The following is a 23,815-nucleotide window of genomic DNA, read 5'->3' on the forward strand; positions in this document are numbered from 1 at the left end:
CATTCCATTCCCATTCCAAGCACTCTATAAAGTGGTAGATCACACTCTTGTTTCATATTCTCTGATGGGGGCAGCAGACAGGAAACGTGGAGCTCCTCCTCTTTCAGCTGATCAAGGTTTTACTGCCTGCCCATCTGTTATTCCAGGTTTTGGCCCATGAGGCAGAAGGAAACTTACATCTCTCTGCCACCAAGTGCAGGGCTCTGTTTGTAGGTTCAGTGGAAGCTCAAGTCACTGGATGGGGCGCTGTCCCAGCATGATTTTTTTCCCTTTTTTGTGGTCAAGGACCACTGATTATTTTTTTTTTTTTTTTTAGTGTATAGGTGGAATTAGGATACAAAATTTAGCTAATGGCAGTGTCTTTCAGTATTTTGGGCAGAGACAGAGGAACAGATAATGGTATCAATGTCAGGATAGGGAAAGCAAACAGCTGCCTTCAAGACTGCATCCCACATGGAGTTCACAAATAATATCCGCGAAGACAAAGCTGCAGATCTTCAACACAATGTGAAGAGAGCGTGCTCCTGTATGGATGCAAGACCTGGCATACTAAACCATCTCCAAATTACAAGCTACAGACACACACAAACAGATGCCTGAGGTACATCCTTCACATCAAATGTTAAGACTTGGTGACAAATGAGGAGCTTTGGAAGAGCAGGACAAGAACCAACTGACGCTGAAATCAAGAGAAGAAAGTGGGGATGGTAAGACCACTCTCTCAGAAAACCATCATCCAGCAGAGTCTGTCAAGCTCTCACGTAACCCACAAGGAGAGCACAAAAAGATGACCTTCTCCATGTTGTCCAAGGTCTTATGGAGATTGAAGAACAACTGGGGTACTCCTGGAGCCAGCTAGAAGTTTTGGCCTGAGACAGAGTGAAGTGGAAGGGACTTGTGGACCTATGCTCCACTCAGAATACAAGGATTAAGTACTAGCAGCATCTCTGAATCCAAGCATTGGAGAGCAGTTAGCCAACAAGAGACTAGGGAAAGGGGAGGGGGGAGGACAGCTGGCTATGGATGAAGGAGTAGTTCCCCGCAATTGTATTTCACTCTGATAAGTAAATCCTTGTTTACTGGTTGCTGGGTTTTCAACACCTGCTACTAGATTGGGACACACTGTATACACCATAGTAACAGTCAAGCAGAAATTTCAAGTTCAAAAAGGAAAATGTTCAGTGCCTGTTACTCTTATTTGAATGTCCCTCAGCCCTTTTATTTTAATTATTCCCAGTACAGAACTCCATATGGTAAACTAATTAATAACTGGAAACTCACAATAAACTTTTTATGGAGTAACTTAAAATAAACTAGTTAAAAGAAGCCTTAAAGTACATTTAAAAATAGAAGGTTAGAGAAAAACATGTTTATTAACCAGGTTTTTGCACTGGATTATGTGCCAATCAGCCCAATCTGCTAGATAACATCTACATACTTTTTCTTTCATGTTTCAAGAGTTGAAAATAACTGTACAAGGTTAAAGTACAAAAGTACACAAGACAGCGGACAAGAAATATCCATGTATGAGTTTACCTCAGCTGCTGCTTTGTTTGAAAAAGTAGAACTTTTAACTAAAAATACTGTCATTCTATAGTTGTCAAGTTTAATGGAAGTGGGTATAACCTGATTACAACACTAACACCAGTATCACTGATCTCATATTTACAGAAAAATTGTACTTTTCAATAAATTAAAGTCAATGCAACACCCATGCAAGCTAGAATACTAGCTTTTTGGTGAACAAGGACCCAATCTCAGAACAGGAGTCATCCACAAAGTCCCAGGCTTTAAAATCATGTTCTTTTTCAAAGAGCATCCATTCCTCGCATTGAAGACGTAAACCCCAGTCCCATTCCTCTTTGTGTGTGTGTCTGTGATCGTGCCATCTCATATTGTGCATCTAGATTTCTGAATACTTCTTCCTGTTGCTTGAGAGTTTTGTAACTTTCTTCGTCAACTGAACTACAACCAGCTTCATCCTCACTCTAGAAATCAGACAAGTGATTAATAGAAAGATTAAATCATTGTTGCACAATCAAAGCAGTAATGTATTAACTTTTTCAAGCTTCATACAAGGCCTTTTACATGGCTGTCTTAATAATATGACCTATAGTAGGCATTCAAATGTTATGATACCTACTAGCAATATTAAGTTCCCCACACCTGTGAAAAACTAATATTGAATTACATTAAACATATACCGAGCTTTTAAAAAGACAGACTAAAATCAACATTGGGCTCTTTAACAGTAAGGTAGAACAGTTTAAAGTTGAAGGTGAAATCTCAGTTTTTTTTCCTAATTTATTAATCTGATCTCTTCATTCCTAAATAATAAAAAAATGCTTCTTCCTTTATTTCTAAATTGATTTTTATTTGTACAAAATAGTAATCCGGATTAATCCAAATGCATGTCTCCAATTACCAATAACCCTACAAATAACTACTAGATGCAGAGGGATCTCTCTGTTAGTGTGCAGGTTCACAAACAAGCAGTCCTGTGGTACCTCAGGATCTAACAAATTTACTAGGTCATGAGCTTTCATGGGCAAGACCCCAGTTCCTCACATGAAAAATGGAGGAAAAACAGAATCCAGGACTTATATGAGACAGGCAGGGGAGTAGATAAGAGGTTACCTGTCACTAGTAGGACCTGTTCATGAAGCAAATTTAAGTAGGATCTCTCTCATTCCTGCAAATATCAAAAGGTGGTGAAGTTATCCTTGTAACACACAAGATAGTTAAGATAGATAGCTGTTCAGGCTAGCTTAAAAGGTGTCAAATCTGTAAATGAATTCAAATTCAGATGTCTCCCTTTGTCATATTGTTGTAAAATACTTTTTTTGAAGAATGTCTTCTTTTAAATCCATTACTGACTATCCAGAGAGGTCGAAATGTTGCCCTACTGGTTTATGGGTATTCCAGTTCCTGATGTTAGATTTATGTCCATTCACCCTTTGGCGTTGAGACTGTCCAGTTTCCCCAATATACATGGCATCATAGGGCATTACTGGCACACCATGGCACATATCATTAGTGGACATGGAGGTGTATGATCCCCTGATGGTGACGGCTGATGTGGTGACACCCCGTCAGGGTGTTGCTTGTATAGATATGTGGACAGAGTTACCAATGGGGTTTGCTGCAGGGACAGATTCCTGGGTTAGTGTTTCTGTGGTGTGTGGCCGCTAGCAAATATTTTCTTGAGGTTGGAAAAAAACTAGCTTGTCACCCACGATCTGCTTAATTTGCTTCACTGGTCTTACTAGTGGCCCTTCAACTCCCCCAACCCTCTCCCTGGTTCTATAAACCCTGGATTCTGTTTTCCTCCGAGGAAGTAGGTCTTGCCCACAAAAGCTCATGATCTAATAAAGCTTAGTCTCTAAGGTACCAAAGGACTGCTCGTTACTTGTGTAAGTACTATGCTGTGAATAACAGCTGAGTTAAAATCCAATAGTTTGTTCTAGGTCCTGAAAAATATTTAGTCAAGAGTGAGCACAAAGCGACTTTAAGAATGTTTACTTGAACTGGGAAATACTTCTGATTTAAATTTACAAACAGCCTGTTAACATGAAGTTTTTAATTTTACAACACCCAAAAATGTGGTTTCAAGCATTTAAGCATTTTAAAATGGGTATTATTCATAAGACACTCTTTCAAGGAGTATTAAGATTATCGTAAAACAAAGAAGTTAGAGAACCAAATACAAATTCAGAACTCCGTACCTTGATGCCCATTAGTTTTCTGAATTTGACATTTTGGTCCTTGTTTCCAAAATTCAATTTCTCCCATATTTCTGCAGACTGTGATTTATCCTACAAGAGCAGGAAACAATTACACAAATTTAAGATAATTTTCAGAACATTTCTATTAAAATTACATTTCTAGTAGTAGCAAACAGACAGAAAGATGCCTCAAGAATGCTAAGGTCTAGACCAGTTGTTCCCAACCTTTTCAATAACACATCACACTTGAATGAGATGAACAATTCAACAGCACACTCACTTTTATCTGAATCAACTGCTCACAATCACCACATTTACTCACATCTACTGTGCTTGTTGCAGACCTCTCTAGTAATATAGTACTGCATACAAACTAAACAAAGACCAAATGCATTAATTTTTCAAATCCACCACAGAATACACTGTCTTAGACAGCTAGCATGGACACAAGATCAAAGTCTGCTCAACTCCATGGTAGGAATGTTGAGTAAACAAAAGTAACCACTGAAAGCAGGCTCGCCTCCCTGCCAGCCTGTTGCAGAAAGGACACAGCATTTAAACCACCTCCCAGCTCCAACAGGCTCCCACCCTACCTCATTTCCCCTTGCTCCAGCAGGGAGTGGGGTCAGGCTCCCTGCCAGCTCATTCAGGCAGGAAGCAGCATTTCAGCTGCCTCCCAGCATGAACAGGGTCTTGCAGTGTTGGCAGTTCCCCTCATGGTGGCTCTGCTAACAGCAACCATTGGGAGGGAGGGGAAGACTGATGATTCCCGTGCCAGCTGGAACTCAGGCAGCATACTGAGTCTCTGTGAACTGCAGTAGAGCTGGAGCGTCAAACTACATAAGCTATCATATCTTGAAATTTTACAGGACAGTGAAGAGTTATTTTGAGATGCAGTGTCTCCTATTCCAAAAGGATAGTTTCAAGCTTTTTGTGCTTTTCAATCTTTCACTTTATAATACTAGACATTCAGTAGAAAATAGAATTTGAGAAATTCAAATCTAGAAAATAACCTGAATTTGTTTACTAAAGTAACTTGATGACAATGAATCTGATATACCACAAATTCTTTATATTAGTATATGGTGTTTACAACCACTAAACACTAACCCCAAATCTTTGGCACTTGGAAGTGGAAAGCTGAACCACTACTGAAATCCTCACTTGCTTTTTATATATTTAAGTATTTTTAAAGCCTGCCTCTTTTCATTCAAAGACCTATATTTCTATTAATGCTATTATAAATCTGGTAGCCAAAAATTTAAAAAACTACAAATTTGCAGTTTTTTAAACCATACAATTGTTATCGCCTTAATGTGCTGTTTTACATCCCAGACATTTTTGCAGCATAGCAAACACTCGTTTAGTGTAAGACTGCAATGTGCAAGAAAGATTCTTGACCAAAGTACATGATCCAACTTTCACAATGATGTTATGACATGGGGTAGGATAACAGGCTGTAGAAGCATAATATTTTTGTCACTCCATGGAAATCAAGAGTTTGTACTTAGTTTCTTTGGATATAAGCCAAGCTGTATCTCCCAAAGCAAAGGCCATCTTGCAAGGAATCAATTTTAAAAGGCCATCTTGCAAAGAATCTATTTTAAAATGCAATTATACCTTATGAGCAATATGGGTATTTGGGTTCTTATGATTCCCATTCATTGTAACATCTGACATTCACTAAGTCATTTCTTATTTTCTACACTCCAAATTTAACGTTGTGCTGTTGCTAACAGACTGTCAGAATGAAATTGCTTGTTGACTCAGTTTAACGTCACACAGAAAGCAAACATTTTAAACTGATTTATATTGATTAAGATGCTTGTACACTAAAAGTAGAAAGAGAATTACCCCTTCCTTTTTCCCTTGCCACAGCATTTTCCGCTTTTTCTCCTGCTCAGCAAATTTCATCGGGTTTACTGCTGCTGGATTATAATAGCTAGGTACTGCTATTCCTGTCTCTGCCAGTGCTTTTGCTTGTAGTGCTGCCATTTGAGCTGCCATAGCTATTTGAGGAGTTACTTGGGTTCCTGATGCCAGAAGAGCTGCAACATTGATGACAGAACCCCCAGTGGCAGCAGCAGCTGAAGAGAAAAATGTGGAAACAAATGTGAGTGAAATAAAGGTAAATGCTAAAATTATGAATAATCTTTCAACACAAGGAACAAGCTGTTAAAGCAGCAACACTTCAATATAATTTTAGCAATTGTTTTCTAATTCACATTATTAGAAAACAGACTGAACCCATCTGGATGAAAAATAAAATTGCTATTTTCTAAAGTGCATCCATGCTCAAAATGGGAAGTCTTCAGTGGATTTTAGCAAAATGGTGTTTAAATTTAATGTTACATTAAAACTCACTTTCAAAAAAAAACACCTACAATTTAAAAAACTAGATGCACCTATGTCACAAATGTATTTCTCGACTGATAGCTAAAAAAGGAGAACTGCACATTCTTCATCACCATCATGCAATGAGTAACTAAAAGCCAGAAGAGTGTGTTACATACTTTTTGGATTAAGTCTAATGTGTAATATAGTACTTGACTGGAACACCATATGGGAAACTGGAGCACTATTCTTAAACAGAATTCTCTCACTTCCTGGGCCAAAAAGGGGTTCAGGAATGCTTTGGACTACTTGTCCAGCTATGGACCCTACATAGTGTCCCACTAACATGCAGAGAGGTCTTATTAGCAAGTCAGCCTCAAGACAGTGATCATGGTACTGAGCATTGATGGAAACAACAAAAATCCCAAGAGTGAGTTTTCAAAAACAGTCTCATGCAACAGACACCACATGTTCCAGGTTACCATAATTAGCTATGGAACAAGGAAAAAAAGGTTACAGATATTTCAACTGGTTCTGTAAAAACTGGTTACATCCAAGATCCAAAGCTACCTCCTATTTTCCCTTTCACTACTCTTCTGTACTTAAACTTTAATTAAAAAAATTACCTGCAACGATTTCCTGTTGTTTCTGTTTTTCAACCATTTCTTTCTCTCTCTGTTCTTGCAATTTCTTTGCTCTTTCCAACCTACAAGTGATTTACACAATAAAAGGGTAATTCAAAAAAATTAATATGGAAAAAGACTACCAATATCAATCAGCTTCCATACAAATGTCATTTATTTGAGCAAAGTCAGAATGAACATGAATATTACTAAGCAAAAACCAACCTGTAAATATTTAAAGATATTTTTAAAAAGCTTATGATAGTACTAAATAGATATTTGAGCAGCAAGAAAAATGAAGTAAAACACCACACAGTCAGACGTGAACTGGTGGTCTTAATCCAGCCCTGGGTGGATTTGCTGTTCAAATCCCAAAAGCCACCGCAACTGACATTAACTGGCTAGCAAAAAGTCTCAGAGGGGATAGCTGTGTGTTAGTCTGTACCTTTACAAAGATTATAGAGGAACACATCTGAATTGGAATTCATTTATAAATTTAACATGTTTTGGCCTGAACAGAGATCTTAACTGCCTTATGCAATATAAGGGCAACTTCCCCACCTTTGGTATTTGCAGGCATGTAACATCACACTTACTTTACTTCATTAAACTCCTCCTCCCAGCTCCATAAACTCTGGATTCCTTTTCTGAACTCCATTTTCATCTGAAGAGGGTTTTTACCCATTACCCATGAAAACTTATGACCTAATAAATTTGTTAGTCTCTAAGGTGCCATGGGACTGCTTATTATTTATTAGCGATATACATTTGCAAAATACAGTAAAGAATCTTGTCCGGTCAAATATGTGCACTGTCATTATGTAGGGAAAGTATGAAAGTATTTCGTCAGTTTTTTAAAATGAAAGTGAGTACCTTCTGGCTAATGCTTCCTGTGCATCCATTGCTGTGTTTCGCCCCCTAAAAGGTGGTGGACTTGGACTTCGACTATGACTCCTACTGAATTTTCGGGGTTTTTCAATTCTCTTCTTTCTTTCTCTATAAGGGACCATATTAATAAAAAGATCCATTAGTCACTGAAATAAACCCATGTGTATTTTCAATTATTTGAAGAACGTTAACATTAATCCTTCAATTGCTTTCCAAAGACACAGTGGAAGGTTAAAATGTTGGAAGCATAATATAAAACAATGCATCAAAAGGGAAAAATCTTAAATGAAAACGGAGGCCATAAGTATGTAATAGAAATGTTAAAACTTCTAATTCTAAGAAATTAAGTTCCTCAATCATCTGACTGAAATGTATAGAGTTCAAGCAAGCTATGAAATTAAAAGTTTTAAATATGGCATAAGAGGCAGCCATGGAAGTCTCTCTTTTGCACCTAGTATCTTAAAGGCTACCAGAAACAGTAATTTGTGGTGTGAAATTCAATAAAATAACTGGGAAACATTTCCATACCCCAACCAACACTAACAGGTGGACGTCTGTCTTAAACGTATTTTTTTAATTGGTATCTGAAAAAGTTGGAAGGAATTTATAATAATCATCTCGAAATTTTATATATAGGACATTACTACCTCTTAAAACGAAGTAGTAAAACAAAAACCCCTGATAAAAGATCAAAAAGTAAGCTCAGCTCTAAGTCAAGGAATGGTTTTACATAGGAAACACAATGGACTTGGTACAAGATAAATCTGCAATATTCAAAAATTGCTAATAGAGTCCTAATCTTGGAGTCACCTGACTATCAACAGTTGCTTTGTAAATGCTGTGTTCTGACTGCACAATTTTAAACTGCACTAGACTTTCCTTATGAATAATCTAGACAGAAATAAGGAAAATATGTGCAGGAATATTTTTGGCAAGTAGTCCTGCTAAAACTAAAAAATGTAAAATTAAGTTAGAACATCATCTTGTACCCAGGGATTCAGAAGCTCAGTTATACCAGTGAATGCGAGTACTACTCCTTTGACATTTCTATCCAGAACAGAGAACTCTGAAGCATAGATCTCCTGAATAACAGCAAACTGAAAAAAGCTAGTTTCAATTATACAATGTTTGGGAACTAAGAAAAATTTTGGAAACTAAACAACAGCTCATCTGGCAAGCCCCTTCCTCCTCAAATATAAAATTCTCCATATAAAAGCATAATTATATTAGGTTGACTATAAAAATATATATTGCTGCTAACAAATGACATGAACAACAACTATCAAGGCTTAATGCATTGTAAGTCTTTGACAAGAGGAACGTTACAACCACCTCATCCTAACTTTTGTAAAGTTCTTGACAGACAGCAGATTGCACGAGACAGCACTCATAGGTGACTCATGGCAGCATTCAGGAGGTGCAAAACCTCCGTATGTCCCTGCCAAATTTTAAATCGCTAAATAGGGTGCCCTCACATGTGCCCTCCTTGCCCCTCTGGATGGTCCTCCCTGTACAATCAGATCTACCCATAGGCACCAGTAGTGGTCCTTCAATAATGCCACAGGAGTTAAAGTTTAAGATGTACAGTAACCAAAGCTTTTGCAATTTGACATTTAAATGCGATAAGGAATATGGCTGTGATATAATTTGTAACTTGACTCAGAGTTGAATACTGATTTCTTCATAGCTGCACTGACTGCAAGCAAAGCTGCAGAGTATTACAGCTGCCATATTTATACAATATGTCAATCTTCACTAAAGGTGGGAAAAGAAAGGTCAATTTACTTCTTAATCTGAAGAAATCACTGTCAAAACACTGACTCTGGCACTGTGAAAAGAGGCACAGAACTGAGCTCACCCTCAGCATGTTTCAGAGACACCTGTCTTTCTATCATAGCACCAGTTACCAGGGACTGATCACTGATGTGCCAAAGCAAGGTATCAAGAAAATTAAAAGCTTTTTAACTTCTATATTTGAGCATTTTATAGTGTACAGCTGAAAAATGGTTGCTTAGTACTTCATGCTCCCACACTGAGCATTGAATCTGGGCAAAGCCAGGGCAGAACTGCCACAGTTATAAACACCAAAGATGAAGACACAAGACTGAATCAAGTGCCAATGAAGAAATTTCACTTGGGAAACAGCGTTTCTTGGAAACGGTCACAAAACTCATGCTCTGGACAACTAAAAATGCTGAGAGATTAAGACAGTGCTGTAGCATAGCAAAAGCAGTATTTTGTGCATACACGGCTTCATTTTGTGGTGGAAATTATAACTGATTTGCAAATTTAATTCTTGTTGGAACTCAGTTCAGTGGCTTTATCCCAAGCGTAGATGTGAAATGAAGGTCCAGCTGCTGCTGAAATAAAAATAAAAAACCCCCACAAGAGTTGGTGTGACCCATATACACTTGATTTCAAAACAACACTGACTCACTTTTCCAGGATTTTAATCATGCCTGAATAAAGCGCGCACGCACACACGGATTTATGTCACAATCTACTTGCAATCCTATATTGCAAGTATGTTCCATGGGCACATTCATGATTTGAACTGTGAAGGCCTCTTATTTGTCCAGCAAACTTGCCGCTCAGTTTCAGTTATTTTTGAACTTGGTTCTTGAAGAAGCTGCAAGATCATATGCAGGGAGTGCACATGCGGTAATTAAAATATACAAAAGGCTGCTTTGTTAATCTAAAAATGATCCAGTAGCATTTAACACATGTGGTCTGCAGTGGTTTAGCACTGTAGGGGGAACTGAAACACATTATTCCCCACATTCCCCCAAAAAGCAACTTAAAAGCTTACATTAAATACCACTAGGAACATGTTCATTATGTCACATATGTTCCCTCCGCTACCTTTCAAGAAGCGCATTCTGACATAACGTATCATTGTGAGAAAAACTCTACAACAACTGAATTCTATCGCTGACCAAATGAAGTTTGTTGATTATTCCACAAGTGTCACTGTGATGTTACTTCAGATGTTCCAAGTGGAAAAACACAGACACTAAACTGATCTAATGGTGAACAGTCACTACGGATCTCCAAACTAAGGCCAGGACTTCAAATATCTGGGGGACATTATAAGGATGTATAATTGAATATTTCAGAGGATCTCCAAGAGTTCTGAGGGAATATCAAATTTCACACTTAGAATTTACTTTTTTTCCTTTAAAAACACAAGCACATTGAACAAAGTAAGTACTTATCAACTGTTTTGCACCAGTGCTTGCAGCATATCATTCATTTGTTGAGAACAAAAACTGCAAAGTAGAGATGCAAAAGAAGGCAAATGCAACCAGTCTGTGATATCCTGGCCATCCATGCCTTATTCTGCTGGTATTAAACTCACTGGTAAGGCTGGTTTTATCTTGAAGTTCCACAGGCAAATTAACACTATTAAGACTACAAGTGCACTCTCTCAAGTACGATGTAAAAAACCTCCAAAAACTCCAAAAGGCTCCAGATCTGTCAAACAAAGCTGTGGAGTCAAGTGAACCAAACATACTGAGGGTCAGTATCTTTGATAGCTAGTATTTCCGAGTGGGCAGCTCCCCTATCCTGACGTGTGTTTTACAGCAGAGTACCATCTGGAAACAACAAAACGCAGATACAGTAAAGTTATTTTTAACAAGCACTCTGGCAATCACACCGCTCTAATCACACCAATCTTAACACCTTTTCTTGTCTCTCATTCTGTATTGTTCTTCGCCTTTGAGAACTTTATACTCCAAGCTGACTAAACTGAAAACGTGGCATGAACAAGTTAGACAAATACAGAGTGAGCTTGACAAATAGTTCAGACAAAAGCAATTATGTCTCTATTGATAACAAATTACACATTGTGTTCTATATCACCATCCACCAAAAGGACCTCAAAAGTAGTTTACAAGTTATCCTCAGTAGCTCTGTACTTCAGTAAGTGCATTTTATACCCAAGGAAACATTGCCTAAAAACCATCATGCAATTTCTCAAAAAAGACACACAAGGAAAACTGTGGCAGAAATGTCAACAGAAGCCTCAATGCTCAACTTTTTGTTTCTGTAGTTTTAACAAAGTTAAGAATATATTTTTCAAAATCCTATAGTCTGTACTCTCTCAGATCATGGGGTACCCTCTACAAGCTTTATGGCTAGCTATGGAGGAACAGGTGTGATCCCAGGATATATATATTTTTTAAATTTATACTGTGGAGTCAGTCATTCTATTAAAAAAAGATGAGAACCCAAGCCTTAGATAAGCTCTTTGGGGGCAAATCCATCATATTAGGCATTTGTATGGTAACCAGCATAATGGAACACCTAGGTTTTAACGCAACAAAGCTATGCCCATTAAATTATACAATTCCACTTTATCTAAATAGATATTAAAACATGCTACATGTCAGTGGTGACAGTCTGCAGTTCAGCGAAAACCATTTCTTTAAATGACTTCATGCTTACCTGCTTCTGCTTCTAGTCCTACTTCTGCTTCTACTTCTATGTCTGTGTCTAGATTTTGATCTAGAACGAGATCTTATACGGCGTTTTCTTTCTCTGCTTCGGGATCGTGACTTTTTTCTATCACGGCTTCTACTACGATGTCTCCTGAAAAAACAAATATCGCAAGTATTCAGAAATATTATGAAGCTTTCTAATTCAATACATTTCAAAGTGGAACACTGCATAAAGAAAAGGAGATTTCTACTTAGGATCTTACAGAACATATCTAAAATTTCTGCTTTATCCACATAAAGCAAACATACATTTGTTTGTCATACAGTTAATATCTTGAACAGCTTAAGTAAGGGGTTTGAAAGAACAAAAGAAGACTACCACTAAAAGAAAGCTACAAGATCCACTCAAATATTGGAGTTTATTAAGCAATCTTACTTATTAATGTTGATGTGCACTATGTTAGTGGAGTAACGTAACATGACAGGAGCATTCCAATGCAGGAATCTGAGTTTTAGAGATAGCGTAAGATAAAAAAACTCAGGTTATGTCTGGGTAAACTTGTGCTTAATCAAACAAAACTTTTGTCGTTCATGGAATCTTCAGAAAATTTCAACCTCCACTCCAGAAAGGCAAGGTTTTGCCGTGACAAGCCAAAGTGTGAATTCAGCTTTGTCAGCAGGAGTGCTCTGCTGCTGACAATGCAAAACCTCCTTGTTGGGAGTGGGAATATTTTGTCAGCAAAACTGCCACCAAACAAAATTCATACATGCTGACTTTTAGTGAAAGGGCCGTGTTGACACAACCTTGTCACTAAAAGCTACACAATGTAGACCAGTGGTAGGCACTTACAGCCCATGGACCTTCTGGCTGCATCCACCCCCACTGTGCAATGGAGGATCGCCCCCCGCAACTTACTTGCTCCTCCCAGCACTTTTGGAGGAGACATGAATTGCCTGATTTGTGCTCCAACCCAAGATCTCTCCCCCATATTTCCCCCTCCACAGCTGGAACAGCCCCAAACAGCTAATTTCAGGTCTGGAACGGAGGGGGAGGAGCAAGTAAATGAGGCCTCCAGTGCCTTGGTATGGGAAAAGCACTGTGAGAGGAGGAGCTCCAGGTGGAACCCCAGTGGGTTGCAGGCTGCTGAGGCTCACTGAGGTGGAGGTGGGCCGCTCATATGGCCCATTCACCACTCATGGATGTTAATGGCTGGTGCTGACATACCTTAATACTGTAGAATGCAAAGAAAATTCTCAATTTAGGAGGTAGAGATGTTACAGGAAATATACAAACAAGGGAAAAGCAATGCTCTGACAGTAGGGCTATGTCTACACTTGCCCCCAACTTCAAAGGGGTCGTGGTAATCAGGGTGATGAGAGATTACTAATGAAGTGACACGATGAATATGCAGCAATTCATTCGGCTAATTCTCCCCCACAGCAACTTCGAAGTGCTGGCATGCTGTGCGCACTTCAAAGCGCCTGTGCTACTTCGAAGTGCCTTTATTCCCCAAAGCACTTCATTAGTTATCTCCCATCACCCTGATGTAGCCTAGGAGAAGAAAATGCACGGTTAAGGTGCTACGAGAATTAAATATTTTTGTAATATATATTCATTAGTTAAAATTTATGAATAAAATTAATTCAAATGCACTTTACTGGGCCTCTTAAAGGCCTGATTTCTTTTCCTGAGTTGACAGTTACCTGGACCAGCATTAAGTACACCGCATAACAAAATGGCAATCTTTGTTACTTTAGAGTTACCATTCTGGAGGAAATATTCAACAGAGTTTGACCCAATTCAGCTGTATATATGAATGTTAAGGAAACTCCAAAGCACTCAATTTTTGTCAACCATTTTAAGAATAAAAAATATGATTATTCAATAATCACATACAGACAGCTTACCTTTCACGAGACCTGGATCTTGAATGACTTTTGCCTCTCGATGATTTCCTCTCTTTGCGTTTGTGTCTGTCCTCACCATTTTCAGATGAATTTAGGCTCTCTCTTCCCTTGTCAGATGAATGTTCTTTGTCATTGTGGTCCTCAGATTTGTGTTTCTTAGAGGACTTTTCTTTGGACTCGTGTCTTCTTGCCTGTTTTAAGAAGAAGTTGGTTCTTTCAGGAAGATAGTGCAACAAAGAGAGTTAGTATGGTATCAGAAGATAAAAAATGATATGTTGTGATGCAACATTAGTAACCTTAGGAGTGTAGCTCATTCAACACTGATGGTTATTTTACTTAACACCATCATCTATCTAATGTTGCAAATACACACTAATCACTTCCCCCACCATCTAATGTGTGTATTTCTAAAGCACCCATCTGAGTACAGCAGAACCCCGTTTATCCAATGTAACACAGACCAGGGCCAATCACACAAGCTGAAGAATGGGAAGTGCAAGGCAGCATGACCTTCAGGCCACAAGAGAGACTTCCCCAGCCAGCTAATTGGTTACTACGGAGTGCCAGGTAATGGAGGGTCAGATAAAAGGGGTTATACTATATTATTACACTGCCTCCTGACATGACAGTTTGGAGCATTACAATGAAAAAAGTGTTACCCCCTCAGTTACTGGTTACTCCATCTATAATGGAGCAACACTAAAAACCTAACATATGTTTCTGTCTCTACAAGAGTCTAAGCATGTATATATAAGTGTATAGATACTTGAAAATTAAACATTTAATATTTCTCTAGAAAACCACCACTCGCACAAGCACCTCTGTCAACCTACAAATAGCTTTAGACATATGTACAATAACTTTTTACTTGAAGTTTAACAATTATCCTACATATGGTTCAATAAGTACTGGTGACTTACAACTAAGATATTTAGAGTTAAATATTGGTCTCACATGAGTTTAAAATGGAGATATCTTGCAATGCTGCACTGCAATTTTTTCCTGCAGTGCCTCTTTTTAATGCAGGCTCACTCTCCTTTTATAGCTGCAGTGCCCAAAGTACTTTGGTAAGGTCAATTCTGATTTTTATCAGTTTTCTCCTTGTAGATTAAATCAAGATGAATTTTCTTTCTTAATAGATTCAGCTTATTTACTAGGTATTTCTAAGACAAAAATACTGGAGATCAATTAAATTGTTTTAAAAAATAATTCTAAGAATCGAAAACCTATAGATCTTATATACGAGTATCAGCGTATATAATTCATTTTTAATATACTGATATTTACTGGTTCAGCTATTTCTGCTCTAACCTAAATTGGTCATCTACATATCCTTGCCCTCCCTTCTTCTCTCTCAAGTACCTATTTGCCACTTAAGACAGACGATCCTGGAACAGACTTTCCATAATTAGATAATATCTACAATAAGCTGTTAATAGTCTCACCCAGATCCTTTCAACTAAACTTCTGCTGGTAAATTTCAGATTTTAGACATGTACTGGATCCTTCATTTCATTTTTAACAAACTGAAAATGTGTTATTTTTTCAGGCAGTTGTTATAGCTATAACTCAAAAAACAAACCACATTTCCCTATAGTTGAGTAAACAAACTTATTTAAATACCAATTACTTAATACTAGAGTCACATTCATGAACACAATGTAAGTTAGAAAGACATTTTGAAGTATATTCAAAATCAGCTACTGGTATTTTAGCCTTTAGTCTGGGGCCATTGAACAAACTTTAAGAACCTGTAATTCTCAGCAAACACAATCTGAAAGCTAAGATATACCCTGACATACTAACCAGGTAACCCACTCATGAAAAACCTGCTAATCATTTAAAATAAACTTGCAAGAAGTAAATGGTTCACTCAGGTCTCACAGTATGGTAAACAACTTGAAATGTGTATAAGTGAAGGAAAGCTTTCTGAACAGTAAGTGTAATTTTTTTTTTTTTAATTTCAGTCTTTTAGACACACTTAGTAATAAAAACACCATTACATCCCATAACTGATTTAAGATATTTTAAGGGAAATATGAGTTTGAATGACTAATAGTTACCTTATCATGAAGTAGGCTTATAATTTTGCTATCTGAGTCTGGAGCGTCTTCAGTTCAGTCTCTTCGCGCATTAGCACGCTGAGTATGATTTATTATAGAAATGTTATCATGTGATCTAAACAATATAGTCAATTTCACAAAAACTCCTAAATCAATCGTTACAGAGCTTCCATTGGGATGGGGGAAGGGAAAGTTCCTGTCCCACATTTAAGTTTTAGGAGTTCCCCAATTAACTAGCCTATTATTGCCCCACATGACAGCCTCCCTCCTGGCTACTTCTGCTGTTCCTTGTTTGCTCCTCATCTCTTCTCTGATGGTAAGCCAGTTATCTCCAATGTACAACTGCTGCTTCCTCTTCTCATTCCCCTTGATTTTTTTTAAAGAAGCCCTCTGAGCGCTCTTTGCTGTCACAGCCACACTTCCAGCTGCCTCTTGCTGACATTGTTACATATGTAATGCTGTAGCATTCCTTAAAATTTGAAGTTGCAAATCATCCTAGCTTAGTCAGTAGGGATTTTTTTAAAAAAAGAAATATCCTTGGTGTTGGATATGCATCTACCTGAGACCCCAAGCAGTGGTCAGGCATCAGAAGACCTAAGGCTTCTGGCTAATGGAAGCTCTGTGAGATAGTCACCAAGAACACCAAATTCTACTTCTCCATACGAAATTTTAATTTGGCTGTTTCCACAAAAAGTTACCAGTTTCTGAATGCAATTTTGCTACAAACTATTACCTTCTTGTCAAAATGATGGCTTCAAGTCATGCTTCTCTATGATAGGTATTCCATACTGATTTAAGTTTATGAATTTCCAGTAGGGGTTTTCGTACTTACCATAAAGTCATTTATATATCATTTTACACATACACACGACTACAAGATACTTTTAAAGATGTATCGTATAATTACCTAAGCACTACAAAGTGTTAATTACCTCTTTGCTTCTGCTCCGGCTTCTGTGTTTTCTTCCTTCATTATCTGAAGAAGAAAGCTGTGTTATTTTTCAAGTAAATATGAATTTTCTTGTCTAATTTTTGTTGATACGTAAAGGACATTTAAGTTTTCTATGCCACAAAGTCAAGAATAAAGGTTAAACAAACATTAACAAATATGTTTAAAGATTCCTTGCCTATGCTTGAAAATGTGTTATTAAAAGAGAATTTTAAAGTTCTTAAATCTTAAAATCACTTGCGCCATAGTTCTGAGAACTTTTGCCAAAGCTGTATTTTTCCTTTCTTTTTTAAAAAAATCAAGTTCTGCAACTGATCATGTTTTTATTTTAGGTATTTTAAACTACTTTATTCTATGATAAGAAATTAGGTTCAATCAGATAAGATCAACGTCAGTTTTCCTCAAAAGGCAAAATAACTAGGATGAAATTTACATGCCTTATAACCAAGGAATCAAGAATTTTGGTCTATATCAGAAATAATTTATAACTTGCTTTATTAACTTATTTGCACATTACCCAGGCACAAAATATGCCGTCTCCAAAATTTCCTGAGCCAGGATCCTACCATACATGTAAAACAACTTAGAGATTAACTATACCTGACTTCCGTTTTCTTTCCCTTGATCGTGAACGTGATCTTGAGTAATGATGTTTTGTGGTTCTAGGCGAGTTAGCTGCATCTGTCTGTTCCTTTTTCTTCTCTCTCTCTGGAGATGATTTTTCTGGGGCTATTCCATCTCGTTCTGTATCACTACCCTAAATGGGCAAATGAGAATGTGTCAAACTTATTTTTTGTCCTTTTTAGGCTGAAAAAGATAGACTGAACTGCAGCTCATAAGGTACTCTTTTCACCATGATTCTTATTTAAACGAGTTCAACTAAATCAGGCATCTTTTAAAATTAGAAAATTCTAGAATGACCATTTTTTTAAAATCAAAATAATATTATGGATACATAATCATTTTGCATCATTGATGTTTGTATATTAAAATGACAGTTGCTCCCTGAACTGTCATCAAGACAGGCTGCACCCTGACTAGTGTGGGGAACAGAATTAAGGGCTTCCTCAAGACCAGTTTAACCATAAAAGAACAGCATTCTTGAAAAAGACTGTATTTTCATAAATGAGCTTTTAAGAAAAAGAAAAAAACTTTCAGTAAAAATTGTTAACTTCTGAATTGTTTGGCACACACTTCTGTAACATTATAAAGCTCTTCTTGAACTTCTCCAAATTACATTATTTAGCTGTGCGTCCTAATGCTGCTTTTATAAAATTAACATTACTAAAGTTACTTCTGTGTTTAATGCAATACAAACAGGACAGTGCAAACCAGGTAATACATCAGGGCACAACAAAGGTCAAACAGTGTGGTAGCACTAAAGTCTGCAGTACAGAATTGGCCTTGAAGAGACATGAATTGAAAAATAAAATAAAAAAAATAAAAAATCCCCACACAATATATCCGTGCGTTAAATAATGGTCAGCCAAAGAACAGCGCTATTAGGAAAATATCACTGTGTGAAATGTTTGTAATAGTGGGATCCATGCAAGCTGTGTCTCAATGATTTCTGTATCACGTTTGCCCTGTCTGCAAGAACATGATTTCTCCCCTCTTCTCCAGTTAATCCTACTTTTGAAGAAAAGCTTTTAAAATATGGTCTAACAGGTCAGCCTAAATAATTTAGGCAACTGTCTCATTTTCAAGAGATTCAGAAAAAACCCAAAGATCCAATCATGAAGTAGATCTGAAAATTTTCCAAGGTGGACCTGAAATAATCTGTTTAATTTACTTGTTAATTTAATATACAAACATTTAGTTGTAAATGTGAAATATGCTTTGATAAGAAATATATGTATCCAAAACATTAAAAGGTTGTGTATTACGATTTATTTTATACACTGTTGTGCACATTTAAATTCTTGTTACCATCCAATGACACAAATCATAAGCAAAAGGTGATTTACTAAATAAGCAATATATCACACCATTTTCTGACACGTTAAACTATACAGTTAAGCTATATAATTGCTTAAATAGAAGTATACAATTATAGGGTAACCTCTCAGCTCATAACCAGATGCGCCAAATTTACAACAAAATAGAGCTTTTATATTAGATCAACAATTTAATAGTTATATCAACCAACAAGATGACTTTTTAATAAAATAAGGGCAGTACAAATGAAAGTTAATTAAAATTGTGGTTTTCTACTTGGTGATTTCAATCATTTAAAAAAATTGTCTTAATTTAAATCACTGCACCCTCGTATGTTCTTTTTCTGAGTATTCAAATCAAAACAATGATATATTGTGTACTAATTGTGGAGTCCTTTCATTTCATCTCTCCAATATTCACAGTTCACATTTCACTTGCTTTAGCACACCCATTCCATGTTGTCCAGACAGTTAATATTTATTCATTGCTTCTTTTGTTCCACACCAGCAGCTTCACAATTTTTTATAAAACACTTGTGTGAGGTGAGAAAGCAAGCAAGTAGATTAATATTTTTCTGATTTTCAGTACAACACATATAGCAGTGATACTCAAACTTTAGTATTAGTAACCCCTCACACACTTATAAAGAGTACAGTAACTGCCAGAGAAGAAGCAAAGATTGCGGGTAAAGGGTGCCAGCTCCTGGTCCCCTATGTAATAATTTCACATACCCTAGTTTAAGAACATTTAACTTACAGTAAATATTTAAGCACACAAAAACACATTCTGAATACAAAGTATCCTCCACTTACATATCTTGAAGACTTAAAGTTATACACATGATCTTCAAGATACAGCACCTGCCACTAAGGTATCCAAAATAAATGGTTTATGTGTTAGGTTTTTTTTTTTTGTTTTAAACAATTTGGTAATTAGAGATTCTGGTTTTCAATTGCTAATATACTTAAATTAACAGAGAGTCAATCTGAAGAATAATACTATCTTGAGTTTTGCTTCTCTAGTCATATTTAACTCTGGTTAAACTGAGTTGTGTTTCTTAAAACAGGTTTTTGCCCACCCACAGGAAATTATGGAAGGCGATAACGGTGCATAAACAACTCCACATTTGTCATTCCACCACTCTTTAGTTTTGCCATACTTCTTCGAGAGAGGGAGTGCTTCAAAGTACTACTGGTAAAATGATCATGTAGAACATTTGCAGAGGACCACAACTAATGAGTTTCACGTGATGTTTCATATTAAATTGTTGTGTTTTATTTTCAGTAAGTTAACCAGCCTCTGCTATTTTGTCTGCTGGAGTATATTTTGCACAAGCATTTTCAAAGGTTGTCATTAAATTTTAAACTTTCTCTGGAAAACAGTTGAAGGGCTGAAGTACCAGTTAAACAATTCTCACGCTCTCCTCTTTTTTACTGTCTGCATACCATGCTAAGCAGAAAATGCAACAGAATCTGAGTTACGAACTCAAGTTGCAAACTGATGACCACACACCTCCTTTGGACTCAAAACAGGCAACAGCAGACACAATAACACAGTAATGTACTTTAATTCTGCATAATAAAGTCTCAAAGGTGTATTAAGTTAGTCTAGTTGTAAATTTATGAAAAGAATAACTATAACATCACGTTGGCCGTGTCTACACTAGCCCCAAACTTCGAAATGGCCATTTTGAAGTTTACTAATGAAGCGCTGAAATGCATATTCAGCGCCTCATTAGCATGCAGGAGGCCACGGTACTTCGAAATTGACACGGCTTGCCGCCACGTGGCTCCTTTTTGGAAGGACCCCGCCTACTTCGAAGTCCCCTTACTCCCATGAGCAGATGGGACGAGCGGTGCGGCAGTGAGCCGCGTCAATTTCAAAGCGCCGTGGCCACCCGCATGCTAATGAGGCGCTGAATATGCATTTCAGCGCTTCATTAGTAAACTTCAAAATGGCCATTTCGAAGTTTGGGGCTAGTGTAGATGCAGCCGTTCAGGGTTACAGAGAACCTACATTCCTGAGATGTTTGTAACTCTTACGGTCTGATTTAACACTATTACAACACTGTTCTCCAGTCTACAAAAGCCTTTTTAGTCATGTCCAAAATTATTCATTCAGCATACTAAGGATGCTTCTACACTACACAGAAAGCCTTGAATTCTACAGCAATTCAGACAACAGCATAGTCATTTCAACTTGAACGGTACTTACTCACAATGGGTAAAGTTAGTCCCATGTCTTAATCTCTGCAGGATCACTCAAGGTACATCCTAAAGTTAATTCATATATTTGTCACAAGGACCTCAAGTTTCAACAGGCAAAGGGTTACAGAAATGTTATGAGTCTGATTTGTATATTATATTCACTATAGAATATAATGTGAGGTCTCAAATGAAAGCTGCTGTCACTGGGATTAACATTGTGGTGAAATGTGTACATGAACACCATGCAAGGAGTTATGTTTTTAACTTCAGTATTGAGATATTAATGATCAGCAAAGGAGAAAAAACAGGTTTCCCTCCACACAGGAAGTAAGAAGTATCTCTCCTCAACCCCACCCTTCCTAGTAAGGAGTAAGCCTCACCCTAAACAGAGGAGGATGAAGCTTACTGGTTACAGTTAACTGGTAGGGGCTGGAGCAACCCTAATCTCTGCAGCAGCCCCAGAGGGTAAGCTGATCTGGAGCACAGGTGCCCAAGGTACTCCTGGGCTGGGCTGCTGTGGGCAGAGGCTGCTCTGGAGCACTCCCCACTCACAGTGGTGCCAGGAGCAAGGATGCTTTATCTAGGCAGCCCCAGTCCCCAGCACCATGAGCAAGAGTGATCTAGCATGGCCACAGCAGCCCTGTCCACACCTGGAGCAACCTCCCCCTCTGCTTCCTCCTCACTATTTTTACTAGTTAGCTAAACAGGATTTCTCATCCCTAGTACAAATTACAAGCAAGCCAAGGTGTTTTTTTCTGTCTATGAGCATAGATAATGAGGATAAGATAACATTCCCTCATACTGCACCTAGAAAGCAAATCAACAGAGCATGTATTTGTGAAAATGGGATCTCAACCAATCTTGGCAGAAAATGCTACAACTTACTTTATGGAAGAAACTGTGTTAGAAAGATGAACCTGGTAGCTAAATTTAGTTTCTAGAAAGTCTGTTGTATTGTTTTATATGTAAGTATTTGCTTACCATATTTTTATCCATTGTGAGTCTTTAATAATGGATATATTCTTACTTTCAATATAAACATATCAATATTAAGAAAAGTCCTGATACTGAATTGAATTTTACAAGCCAGTAAGGTTCTGTATTCCCACAGGAACAGCAGATCTGGTAATTCTGCCTGTTGCCCAGGTCAGGGGCTAGCTGTCACAGGGGAACACATTGAAAGGAATTGGATACAGTACTTAAATGGCTGCAAGATTACAGGAAGGGCTGCCATGACCAAGAGTACTTGAGGAGCTCACAGGCTGGTAGCTGTTTTGAAACTAAGTATAAGCAAGACTCCCTCATCCCGGAGGCAGGTGACAACAAGCTGCCTACTTGTTCTGCATTTCCCTGAAAACCACAACTACCGAATTCTGGGCCAGGAAGGAGATCTAAGATTCTCTCTACACCCATAGTTACTTTACATTAAAATTCTCTTCCTGTACATTGCAGACTAAATAATCACATAATCTGATATGTCAAATACAAAATAAATTCAACAAGATTCTATCAAAACAGAAAAGGATGCGTTTTTCTTTACTATCACAGACAAATTTTGCAAGATGTTAGTGAGTTTGCCCAATTTAAGAAATTGTAAAGAAGCCTGTTTTCCATGAAGTGTCATATGCACCTCTCTTTTAGAAACCAAACCCCTTCTAGACATCTCAAATTTGACATCAATTTTAGGTGCATCAAAAAGGACTACTTTTGAAAACCTCCCTTATACCAACTTGCCCACTACATTTTCCTTCTTTCTCAGAGTTATGTTTCTCACATCTTAAAATTTTCTAAACATGAAATTTTAATCTGGAATAACGTGGAAGAATCAAAGTCCGAAGTTAACCAAATTCATGTTAACAAAATCCCTCAGCGCCTCCCCCCGCACTTTTTAGAGTGGCATACATGGAGCAGAAAGGCAATAAAGAAAACTAACAAGAGTTTAAAAAGGCCCCAACGGGGACGGCTTTTAAATGTTGCGTATTAGAAAATATTTTCAGGTATTAAATCTACTCCTAAAGATGAAGAAAGATATAAAGAGAAACTGAACGTTGCCCCCGGAACGCTACCTACGGAGAGTCTACATCTAAGGCGCTCCTCCGCCTTCACTCCCCAACCGCCCCTCAGAGGCGGCAAGTAGTTAAGCCCCAGAAAGGTGCCCGCCAAGGCTCTCTGCTTCTCTGGCGCAAAACCGAAGAGGGGAAAAGGGACAGAAACTTCTGGAAGAGAAGACGAAGGTGGCAAGTAACCTCCCCTCCCCCTCACAGAAGCCTATTATGGCGCCGGCAGGGGGAGGAGGCGGGCGCCATTTTGTCGACGCGCGTACCCGGTTCCCCCGACTCAGATCCCCCACCCCTCCGGGTCCTCCCGCTTCCTGGCTTCTTAAAACATCCCGTGATGAACATCACCTACCGCCATATTCAAGCGCGCGGGACTTCGCTCCCCTCCCAGGTTCCTCCGACGAACCCAGCCTCCCTCGGCAGCTGCGGGCTACTCTAGCGCTCGCTGACTGAAGAAGAGACCCCGCCCGCTAGCTCCAGCTCCTACCGGGTACCCGGATGTAACAATGGCGGTGGGAGGGGGAGGATACCCGCAGTGGATTCCGGGCATGAAGGAGGAACCTGTTACCTTAGCAACGGAGGGAGGGCCCGCCAACCCTATTGGGCGTGAGGGCCGGGGCGGAGATGGGCGCTCAACTTGCTCCCGCGCGCCTTTGTGTTTGACCCTTACCGCCCCCTGTA

The 23,815-nt window shown here is 38.2% G+C and overlaps 1 protein-coding gene across 2 annotated transcripts; it reads right to left on the minus strand.

Moving 5' to 3' along the window:
- Nucleotides 1–1,344: 1,344 nt before the first annotated feature.
- Nucleotides 1,345–23,614, minus strand: RSRC2 (arginine and serine rich coiled-coil 2). 2 transcript variants are annotated; one of them, XM_075012706.1, is made up of 10 exons: nt 23,487–23,614; nt 17,533–17,689; nt 16,916–16,959; nt 13,921–14,111; nt 12,020–12,163; nt 7,556–7,678; nt 6,686–6,765; nt 5,580–5,812; nt 3,726–3,815; nt 1,345–1,988 (listed from the first exon to the last, which is right to left on the minus strand). In XM_075012706.1, exons 1-10 carry the CDS (start codon nt 23,490–23,492, stop codon nt 1,809–1,811), a joined length of 1,248 nt encoding a protein of 415 aa, XP_074868807.1. In that variant the 5' UTR covers nt 23,493–23,614; the 3' UTR covers nt 1,345–1,808. The 2 variants fall into 2 exon arrangements, with proteins under 2 accessions (XP_074868807.1, XP_074868808.1); XM_075012707.1 differs by lacking the exon at nt 23,487–23,614 and adding an exon at nt 15,984–16,061 and having other exon boundaries at nt 1,348–1,988; nt 13,921–14,133; nt 17,533–17,547.
- Between the last annotated feature and the right edge of the window lie 201 nt (nt 23,615–23,815).

This window comes from Carettochelys insculpta, chromosome 18, assembly GCF_033958435.1.
Source record: "Carettochelys insculpta isolate YL-2023 chromosome 18, ASM3395843v1, whole genome shotgun sequence".
NCBI classification, from domain to species: domain Eukaryota; kingdom Metazoa; phylum Chordata; order Testudines; family Carettochelyidae; genus Carettochelys; species Carettochelys insculpta.